The 12054-nt window shown below is 34.9% G+C and overlaps 1 protein-coding gene across 1 annotated transcript; it reads right to left on the bottom strand.

Moving 5' to 3' along the window:
• Nucleotides 1–1014: 1014 nt before the first annotated feature.
• On the bottom strand, nucleotides 1015–4275 carry LOC136248040 (probable outer membrane protein pmp6). The gene is made up of 3 exons (XM_066039856.1): nucleotides 4185–4275; nucleotides 3822–4083; nucleotides 1015–3241 (listed from the first exon to the last, which is right to left on the bottom strand). The coding sequence occupies exons 1-3, from the start codon at nucleotides 4273–4275 to the stop codon at nucleotides 1015–1017; spliced, it is 2580 nt and encodes an 859-aa protein (XP_065895928.1).
• Nucleotides 4276–12054: the final 7779 nt, after the last annotated feature.

Raw genomic sequence — 12054 nt, 5'->3', positions numbered from 1 at the left:
TATTATTTTTTCAAGTCACCCTGTAGATAGCTCAGTAGAAACAAGCAGCCCTGAAGAGAGATCAGTTAGAAACAAATCATGCTGTAGAGAGATCAGTTTGATCAAGTCACCCAGTAGGGAGTTCAACTTTATGTCAAGTCTCCCTGTAGAGAGTATAGCCAGAAACAAGTAACTCTGTAGAGAGATCAGCTAGAAACAAGTCACCCTCTAGAAAGATCAGCTAGAAACAGTTCACCCTGTAGAAATCAGCTAAAAACAAATCACCCTGTAGAGAGATCAGGTCACCCTGTAGAGAGTTCAACTGGAAACAAGTCACCCTGTAGAGAGACCAGCTAGAGAATTCAACTACATTTCATAGAGTGTGTAACCTAGAAATATGCCACCCTGTTGAAAGTTCAAATACAAACCATTCACCATGTAGTCAAAGAGCGCAGTTACATTATGAAGCTCCTTGTAGAACTTTCAGTTACATACACAAATCCCTGTAAAGTATTCAGCTGTGAACAGTACAACCTGTGTGACATATCTTTATGATTAATCAAGGTAAATTATTGCAATGTACTTGTAGCTAAACAAATCATTAAAAACTTCTTTGTAATAATCTTTTCTCAATACCTAAAGCTAGCCATAAGCTGCCTTTAGGTATGAAATTACAAAATGAAGTGATATCTAATCAAAAACAGCCAAGCTGTAAAAAAGGATGCAGCCTCCAAAGAAGCCAGGGTGAAAAAAGATGTGAAATCAAAGGTGGTGGCCAAGAATTGGCTGTGATGGTAGGTTAATGGCAAATATTTTAGTAACGACAATTCAGGTGAATTTGGTGCCAAATCCTAGTGAAATTTGGAGGAGGCAACACAAACCCACCTGAATTGTCATTATTAAAATTTTTGTTATTACTATACTATCACAGCCATTTCTTGGCTACTACCTTTGATTTCACATCTTTTTCACCCTGACTTCTTTGGAGGCCACACCCTTTTTTACAGCTTGATTATAATATTATAGTATCATAGTTTAACCTTTTATGGCAATATTTTGAGCAAATGTCACTGTTGAAATAGTACCGAAAAATGTATAACAGTTATCATGACAGTATACAGCCCCACCATTTTTTGCACTGTTATTGGCAAACATTGTCATTGCATTTCCATCAAATATAAAACTGCAATTGTGGCTGCAATACACACTTCCTCCATCTGTATTGGCACTGTTGTTGACAAATTTAATATTTGAATTTCCACCAATACGTAATAATTTATATGAACGTTTAGTTTCGAAAAACACACCTCCTCCAAAGCTTAAAGCTCCATTGTCACTAAATACCACGGTTGTGTTTTCATTAAAATAAATAAAAGTTTCAGAGTATGCACCTCCTCCACTTCTTTCAGCATTGTTAGCTTTAAATGTCACCTTTGAGTTTCCATTAAATACAACACCAGCAACGTGAGAATATAAAGCTCCTCCATCTATGCCACTATTAGAAATGTATATTACTGTTGAGTTATCAGAAAATGTTATATGTTTAGACAAGTTAAAAGAAAATATAGCTCCTCCATTACAGATGGCTGTATTGTTGTTAAATGTTGTAATTGAGTTCCCCATAAATGAAATGTTATCCTTAGAGTAGACAGCTCCACCATTACAACGGGCAATGTTGCTTTTAAATTCTACAATTGATCTTCCTTCGAATAAAATGTCAGCATGAGCACCATAAACAGCTCCTCCATCAAAAATTGTTCTGCTATTGATAAATGTTACCCTTGCATTTGCTTTAAAATTTAAATCTGCATATTCGGAGTATATTGCACCACCATTACGCCCACAAGTGTTGTAATTGAATATCACTGTAGAGTTATCACCAAATATGATTATACCATTGTCACAGCAATATAAATGTTTATATGCACATACAGCTCCTCCATTCAATGATGCTTCATTATTGGCAAATGTTACCCTTGAGTTTCCCTTAAATAAAATGCTCCACTCAGAATAAACAGCTCCACCATACCAACCAATATTATAACTGTACATCACTGTTGAGTTCTCACCAAATTCAATTGTGGACTGGTTTAATCTACTGCTGCTATGTCCATAATATAAAAGTACATACACAGCTCCCCCATACACAGCACTATTATTTTCAAATGTTATGGCTGAACTTCCCTTAAACAAAACAGAAGCAATAGAACATACAGCTCCTCCAGACCGCGCTCTGTTTTCACTGAATATTACATTTGTGTTTGCAGCAAAAGTAATAATATTTTGAGGTAGCACATTATATATTGCTCCTCCTCCTTCGTTTGCAGTATTGTTACAAAATGTTACTACTGAAGTTCCAACAAATGTTATGTCAGATCCGTAAGAGAATATAGCACCCCCATAACAGAAAGGACCTGTATTATAATATTCTCCAGTAAAAATTCTTTCATCTGCAATGTTGTTGTTAAATGTCACAGCCGTGCTTTCATCAAACGTGATGTTAGAATAAATTAATGATATTACCCCACCATAATATCTGGCATTGTTACTGCAAAATGTGACAACTGAATTTCCCTCAAATATTACATAAGACCCATTGGAATGTAAAACACCACCACTGATATCGTAATGTCTTGTGTATTTGTGTCTGTATCTTTCAGAAATTACTTGTCCAGCACTGTTATTGTTAAGCATCACATTTGTGTTTCCATGAAATGTAATGTTAGAATTAACAGATGATATTACCCCACCACTCCCTGCAAGGTTACTACTAAACATGACAACTGAATTTCCAACAAATTCTATATCAGAACTATTTGAAAACAAGGCACCCCCACTAGAATAATTATTAAAATTGTAAGTTTCTGTTGTATAATTCACACTGTTACTATTAAACGTCACTCTTGTGTTTCCATCAAATGCAATGTTCGTGCCATTTGATGATATTGCCCCACCCTTGTATCTGGCATAGTTAAAATTAAATATTACATCAGAGGTTCCATCAAATATAATGCTGGAATTGACTGTATATATTGCCCCACCACTCCCTGCAAGGTTACTACTAAATACGACAACTGAATTTCCATCAAATTCTATTTCAGAACTGTGTAAAAACCAGGCTCCCCCACTGAGATAATTATAATTATTATTAAAATTGTAAGTTTCTGTTGTATAATTTACACTGTTACTATTAAACGTCACTGTTGTGTTGCCGTGAAATGCAATGTTTGAGCCATTTGATGATATTGCCCCACCCTTGTATCTAGCATAGTTAAAATTAAATAATTACATCAGAGGTGCCATCAAATATAATGCTGGAATTGACTGTATATATTGCTCCACCCTCAAGGGCCTTATTATGTGTGAATGATACTGTAGTGTTATCAAAAGTCACGACAGAGTTACTGCTGTAAATTCCCCCACCAGTGTTTGCTGAATTTCCAATAAATAATACACTACCAACAAAACGAAGATAAAAATCTGAATTGTAAATCGGTACTCCTCTATTGCTGATAAACAGAGAATTTATAACAGTACAGTTTGGTGGAGCATCAACTGAGGCATGAATAATGTAAAACACACTTTTGGAAACTTTATTAAATATAAAAGTACTGTCATTAACAATCAGTAGAGCTTTACTTCCTAAGCAATGTAAAGCAGATCCATGACCTTCATATTTATTGTTTGCAAATACAACATTGTTAATGTGTACATGTCCTGAGACCCTTGACAGTGAAACAGCATGTCCTTTAGAGTTATAGAAAGAACAGTTTTGAATAAGAATATTAGTTGAACTTGCAAAGTTGATTCCTGCATAACTCAAACCACTGTTAAAGCCACACCCCTCCCAGTTGATACTTTCAATAACTACATTGTTACAGAAGACAAAATTAACACCACCAGCACCAGTACACTTCACAGTGGATTTTCCAAATCCAATAAATCTAATGTTTACAAGGTTTTGTAATGATACTCTTGAAGTCAACAAAACATCATTGGCTATTGTGACTGTAGAATTATTGTGTACACTGTGTACCAAATCAATAAATGAGGGATGAGGGAAATTAAAAAATCCTTCACCTTTTTTAGAAGCAACCAGTAGCACTATAGCACAAAAGACCACTCTTATGACAATCATTTTTACACTTTAGCTACATTAACAACAAAGAGAAAAGGACCAAACTGTTTTATTTATACGCATATACCTGCTATGTACACTATAAAAAGTGACACAATCACAGAGTCATCTCTAGGTAATAATTGTGTCATAATGTTTGTATTCAGGTCACACGACATGTTTTAATGAAAAGTGAGTACAGTTTTATATTTTGTAATAAACTACTGAGCAATAATATCATTTTTAATCATTTTAATAGAGATCCTATACAACAAGGTTAATTCAAATCTATGGCTGAAATTGTTTATTAGACCACAACCAGCACCTTTATAACTGTGTAATAGTATAGAAGTTTTGTAGCACTCACAATACTGGTGGTGGTGTAAAAATTAATATCAATAAAATTATATTGGGTATGATTGTATTCCTGAAAAAAAAAACACTTGTGCACGCAATTGTAATACTAAATCATATTTTTTTTGTTCTACTTATCAAGCACATGTACACTGTACACCATTTATAGACTTACTTATGTAACATAATTTTCAGCACTTTCACAGGCGTAAGTACTCTTTTTACTGATACCCCTCCTTAAAATACCTAAATCTACAATGTTGATGCTATGCTGCAAATTTTCTTGGTTTTCTCTAGTGCATGTTCCTACTTCATCCTCTGATTTGTCACATCATTGGCATTGACAGAATGTTAAATATAGAGCCTACAGTACTTCTCTAGATACTGTCAATATCTCTCAAAGCAATCATTAAGTATTATACTCCGCTGCAACTTAGCTTCCATCACTATTAACATTCTGACTGAACGGCACTATTTCTGCTGTATACTTAACATTTTAAAGCATACAGGTGAATTTACCCTCTCCCCATCCCCACTCTACTCTTGTAAAAATGCTGGACCCATTGGATGCTCTCTTACATATGAAATTGTTGACTAATACACTTAATGTGGCCAGGTACTTGAAAGCCAATGATGTAGGCAAAAGCCATTTCTCACCACATAACAGGTAACATCTCAACACTTTTGTTACCTGCATATTATAGTCAACGACATGAAGTGACAATTAGTTTACAACAGCCAATCATTCAAAAGTTTTAATTGATTAACATTTAAGAAGTAGGCAAGTTCATTTTCATGTGGTCAATCATTACTATCATTACCACCATATGTTCCTAGCTATATCCTACAAGCACAGACCCGTCAGAGTACCATTGCACAACAGTAATGACAAATAAACAAGTTTTGATTATGGTGAAATTGTACATGTATTAAGAGCACAATTATCTACTATTATGTACATTTTAACACTAAAACATCTGTATATTACTATGTGAATATACCAGAATTAAGATTCACCAGTTTAGTGCCTAAATCCTAATAGACCGCTTACCAAATACCACATTAGCAAGCCTTCACAATGACAAAATGTGTGTTAGAATTCATTTAATAGGTCCACTAGTGAGGTTGAAGCTAATAATATATAAATGTACTTAATAATTATGTAGTGTATGGCACTGATTCAAACATCACATTTAATCTTTTTTTAAATTTAGGAGGTTACACATTTTACAGAGATAAAACTGAATAATAACTTTCCATACTAAGTCTTTCTCCATGCATTACGTCTACAACGTATTTTGTCTATGTTGCACTCACAGCATCTATATAAGGGATCTGGGAGGCACTATGGAAAAGCCATAAGTTTTTAGGAGGCCAATGTGCTGTATGTGATATATCTTTGAGGAGCTCAAAATCAAATTGTTGAAATCAAGACAGTTTATTAGTTGCCAGTTTTCTAGCATTGAACAAGCAGAAAATGATGGCTGTTTATTAGTCATTTAAGAGTTGAATTGGATGTTATACACAAGTCATTATTTTTCTTGATTTGCCGTGGAGTGCTACAGCTGGACAGAAGGCACTCGCTTACATTGTAAGAGTCTAGCAAGATAAGTGTTGATGCACCAAGTAACCTTTAAGATATAATCTGGTGCTAAGTGCAGTGTTACTGATGGAAAGTAGCAATGAGGGTTTCTGTATTTTTAATGGTAGCTCAAGCCTACTTCTTAACAGCTAGAACATATTATTCAATATTAAATGCATATAACACTCTATTAAATGGTGTGGTTTTGTCAGTACATGAAAGGATTGTGTACAGAACAGCCAGCTACCTTAGTTTCAGTAAACAATGTTTTGTTTTGATAGTTTTGTTATTATTTGAATGGTCATTGTTTAGGCATTGTGGTCCTCAGCCAGTGGTTGATGCACCAAGTAACCTTTAAGATATAATCTGGTGCTAAGTGCAGTGTTACTGATGGAAAGTAGCAATGAGGGTTTCTGTATTTTTAATGGTAGCTCAAGCCTACTTCTTAACAGCTAGAACATATTATTCAATATTAAATGCATATAACACTCTATTAAATGGTGTGGTTTTGTCAGTACATGAAAGGATTGTGTACAGAACAGCCAGCTACCTTAGTTTCAGTAAACAATGTTTTGTTTTGATAGTTTTGTTATTATTTGAATGGTCATTGTTTAGGCATTGTGGTCCTCAGCCATTGACATTGTTTCAGTTTTTGTACACACCATTATGTACTGTAAACATCAGTTAGCACCATCAAAAGTTGTTTATGTGTCAAAGCTGTTATACAATAGCAATACTTTTGTAAACAATGTTTGCAAGTTACATCTTACAGATGCAGCTCATGAGTTATTAATTTGACAATGGGGACTATATTATTGTTATGCAGAACACTAACATTGAAATCTGTATTGCAGAAATAAACATTTTTCTATCACTAGAAGAAATTTAAATGCTTCCATGACTAGAAACAAAGTTATGATACACACAGTACTGTGTGTGTCATCTGATTGCCATGGGATTACCTCTTTGCATAACTAGTCATTTCATTTTTCAGCAGTAGTATACTGTCCTGCATATTGTCCTGGTAGTGATTTTAACAAAGAGTCATTCTTTTATACCATGATTATGGTAGCTGTTGATAGAATTATTAAATTTCAAAGAAATAACAAAACACAATAAGTCACACCACAGTGGTAACTTCATGTGACAGAACAAGATAGCCTACATTATTTTATAACTCAACACATTATTGTAGTGCTGTGTAATGTTAATTTTTGACCTCCAGTACATTGTTCATTACAATAAATTTTAAGTCACTTGTGTATTCATTTATGATGTCATTACAAATGCGCTCGTGTGTGTGTGTGCACATGGGAGGAGTATGTACGTAAACGTACCGTTGTCAAGAGGTGTGTCAAGTTTGTTAGAAGTCAAAAGAAAGGAGCAAATATTTGTGCAATAGGATAAATCTCAAGTTAAATGCACTTGCACTTAAGAAAGTTGACGAACAACAAATTATTATACAGTCAAGATATGTGTACTGGTTACCCCATACAAAAATTAATGTCATTGGAGATCAAGATACTCCAATAGAACAGTCACTAATGGAATTAACTCTAACAAAATGGTCACCACAAAACATAATGAATAAAACCAAAATCATACAAAACTTCTAGATTTGGCAAAAAAAGATTAACAAAATGGGCCAAAATGAAATAATTACAAGAAGACAAAAGAAAGCAAAATACAGTGCTTCCTGACTACAATAGTATATTATATTGACATGAGTGCATATGCCATTTTTATCTAATCATTTTTCCGAATGGTTCTCAAGCCCTCTTCGGTCATTGCATACAACCATTGAAGAAATACTTGGCCACAACAATATTCTAATTCATAATTGATATTTTAACAAGAAAGTCTGTTCCCTTTACAAGTGCATCAAACATACTATTCAGTATAAAGGCTAGATTAAATTAATAAGAAAGGTAAAAAACGAACAAACAATTTACAATATGTGACCGGGCCTGCGAAAACAGGGCATGTGGGCACAAACTACATCCCGTTACTCTCCAGGTCATATCTTAGTATTGGAAGAGTATATTTCCATTCTGCAACTTGTATCATGATGTCAATTAAATGCCTACTAAGAGATGAAAATTGCAATGCAATAGCACAATGGTACAAAAAGTTATGAGAGATGAAACATTGAAAAAGTAGGCAAAAATCATGTGCCCACATGCCCTATTTTTGCAGGCCCGGTCACATATACTACACTGCTTGAAGTTTCTTAGTTTACTGTGTATATGGAACAGGTGATTGGTATTTTAGTAGTTTTTCAGAAACCCGCATTCACTGATGTTTTACTGAGAGTTTAAAGCTTAGTAAAACAACAATGTTCCATATACTTAAAGTTACTGACATTTTACTATCAGTATAACTGGGTACAACTACACAACAGTAAAACAGCTTAACAAATTAGTAAACTAAGAACCTTCAAACACTGCTACTATTTCATAGGTGCATATGTGTCATACAATTAGCTGGTGGTCTTTTACTGCTTTGTGTTACATGTGTATAATAGGATGACTAAATTGGAAGTGATGTAATCATCATAGAATATTTTCATTTCAGTCAATTCAATGTTTGATGAGGATTAAGTGGCTATAGTATAATATTGTATAATCATAATAAAACATACCCTGTTTTTGCAGGGCCCAGTACTGTGTTATACTTGGGTCTATATTTAGCCAACAATTTTTGTATAATATGCTGTAGTTATCAGCTAAACATCTTGTTAACTAAATAACATTTTATTGTTTCGAATTAAAATCTTGCTAAACATTATAATGAGAACAATGAGAAAGCATAATGTGAACTCCTTTGGAGAAATTTTGGAATAAAAAGATTCATTGAGGCATAACGTACATGCATAATAGGCTAGGCACACTTGTGAGGTGCACATGGTAGCTATGTATAACAAGTACACATGGTAACTATGTATAACATGTACACATGGTAGCTATGTATAACAAGTACACGTGGTAGCTATGTATAACAAGTACACGTGGTAGCTATGTATAACAAGTACACGTGGTAGCTATGTATAACAAGTACACGTGGTAGCTATGTATAACAAGTACACGTGGTAGCTATGTATAACAAGTACACGTGGTAGCTATGTATAACAAGTACACGTGGTAGCTATGTATAACAAGTACACGTGGTAGCTATGTATAACAAGTACACGTGGTAGCTATGTATAACAAGTACACGTGGTAGCTATGTATAACAAGTACACGTGGTAGCGATGTATAACAAGTACACGTGGTAGCGATGTATAACAAGTACACGTGGTAGCTATGTATAACAAGTACACTCGGTAGCTATGTATAACAAGTACACGTGGTAGCTATGTATCATTGTTATAGTTGACATGATGGAAAGAAGCAGCTCAAGGACCAAAAAAGGAACTTACTTTATATAGAATATGCATTTGACATACAAAACTCGGAAATCCACGTAGGAACCACCTATTGCTTCGTAGTTTGCATTAAACTACTTACAAAGTATATATAGATCCACAATATCATTTAACCTTTAGTAACCTTCTTTATTTCGTCTCTCCTTTGTCTCTATTGTTGTAATATATTCTGTCCTTTGTTTTCTGGAAGCTGTTCTTCTTTGAACATCCTTTGCTAGAATTTCCATTTGCTTTATTGAACTGTCAACATGCTTGAAGATAGAAAGGATGTCAAGAGTTTGATGTACATAATTTCACTGGTAGTTTTGGAAGACTCTAAATCATACCCTAATAGTTAGGGACCCGCCGATTATGCTACCTATTATGCTATGCTGCACTGCTCAAATATTTACCTATTATGCTTAAATTTATGCTCAATACTTACTTATTATGCTCAAATTATGCCCAATTATTTATCCCTCAGTTCTCATGCTCTGCTAATAATTTCCAGTTTATGGATAAATAATAAGTGGCTGAAGCACAAACTTACTTGTCAAAATGCATATCACAGAAAAATCGATATACTCTAATAGAACAGTCAGTTATGTGATTGTTCTATTAGAGTATATCGATCTTTCCGTGATAGCTATTTTGATAAGCAAGAATTCATACTATTATACAAATACTCTACCTACTATGCTAGCATTATGCTCAATGCTTTCAGGCACCTATTATGCTCATAATTATGCCAGCATAATCGGCGGGTCCCTACTAATAGTACACTCACTGTGTTCTACATCATTACAACATGTTCAGTAGTGACAAGTGTGGTGTATTGCAGCGTTGAAACCGGGTCGGGTCATCCGGGTCACATTTTCTCCGGGTCATCCGGGTCTGACCCGGTTTACAATTTATCCGGGTCTGACTCGGATTGGATCACGTGAGAAACGAAATTGTTCGTTTGACGACGTGGAAACTTATAAACGCTATCGCGTAACTCTTTCGTGAGCCACGCCCACTTATCGCATTACCAACATACGCTCAGCCACGCCCATTTGTTAGTAAGTGTAGTATGTAGCACGAAACTGAGGGTATCTATGGTGAGGGGTAGCTATTGTTAGTAGGTGAAGACCTTTTTTTTTTTTTTTTTTTTTTTGGTCTTCAACCTACAGCTAGCTGACGTTGCAATATTTACTCAACATGAATCGAACGCTCAAAATGTAGACTCGTTCGCTCGCTCGAGACTAGCTGAAACACGTCTCGGCTTTAATTAATCCGGATCACATCCGGGTCACATCCGGGTCACATCCGGGTCAGTGGGTCATCCGGGTCAGCAGTAGTGACCCGGTTTCAACGTTGGTGTATTGTAGAATAACACATTATTCTTATTTTATTGTGCAGCTCTAGATGCAACAGTTGATATAGCAGCAGGTTTATCACACAATACTAATCTTCAAATGATTAGCTTAGATAGAAATAATTTAGCAGGCGCTATTAACATAGCAAGAGTTTTACAGAACATTTCATTGCTTATTGAACTATAATATGTTGATAATAATAATATCACAAAAGAAGCAGCAGATGATATAACAGTTATTTTATCACACAATGCTAATCTACAAGTACTTAGCTTGCATACAAATAATTTACAAATAGCAAGTGCAATTAAAGTATCACATAGTGAAGTGGAGCAAATGTATCCAGGCATTCATGTATAATAGAGCTGCCACATGTTGTTGACATCATCATAAATGTCCATCACCTGCCAGGAAACAACTTGACGGTGCTCCCTAACTTCCAGAGGTCTCTTAATAGTGACTTTAAAGACTTTGTTATCTTCTGAAGATGAAAGAGCTTTATACATACCATTTTCTAAGAACAACAAGGGCTTGGGCGACCAATACAATAAGGTATTAACCTATGGTTTCCTAAATTCCCTATTTGGGTCAGTCTCCAATTAAATAAAGAAATACATGTATACTAAAGATTGTTATAGGTACTGGCAACAGGTATAGAGATAGTCTTAAAGATACTGAGCAGCCAAAATGCTACATGACCAGTATTGAGAAGTGGTAATACCTTCCATTTGTCATGATTGTATTTTACACATCTCCTACTGTTACTATTGAATGTGTACACGTCTCACCCCCCCACTCCTATTTACGGTTTATGGTATGGAGTGCATACAAAAATTTTGGTTGTATAACTATGGAATTGGTCTTTCACACACATGCTAAATATTTAATCAATTTAGATGATTCATAAAAAAAGTTGTGTTTGACTCAAAATTTGGTCAGTGGTGAACACCAACATAGCTTAGTGGATTGAGATAGCCTCAAGCTTATAATTACGATTATGTTATGCTGTGATATTCAAAGTTGATGGAATAGATGATACGCATACCACAAATTTTCTAATAAACATGTGATTCTTTAACACATACAACTTTGCGTGGGCAAGATAAAAGGGAAAAGTGCATGTGCTTTAAATGTCATAAAATACACTTACGCTGGTAAACAGTGCTTTGTTGACCACAAAGAGTGCTTTGTTGCACCGCAAAATGTACTCTTTGCGGTGCAATAAAGCACTGTTTGTGGGCAATAAAGCACAGTTTCCCAT

The sequence above is a fragment of the Dysidea avara genome, chromosome 2 (assembly GCF_963678975.1).
Source record: "Dysidea avara chromosome 2, odDysAvar1.4, whole genome shotgun sequence".
NCBI classification, from domain to species: domain Eukaryota; kingdom Metazoa; phylum Porifera; class Demospongiae; order Dictyoceratida; family Dysideidae; genus Dysidea; species Dysidea avara.
Note: the sequence above shows the minus strand (reverse complement) of the source record. Positions and strands in the feature narration are given on the sequence as shown.

Coding starts and splice junctions, on each gene's coding strand:
- LOC136248040 (XM_066039856.1), bottom strand. CDS start 4,275: ATGTCGTGTGACCTGAATACAAACATTATGACACAATTATTACCTAGA. Junction 4,084..4,184: donor TTTTATAGTGTACATAGCAG/GTATATGCGTAT, acceptor TTTGTGCTATAG/TGCTACTGGTTGCTTCTAAA. Junction 3,242..3,821: donor GAAAGTATCAACTGGGAGGG/GTGTGGCTTTAA, acceptor TAACTATGCTAG/ATACAAGGGTGGGGCAATAT.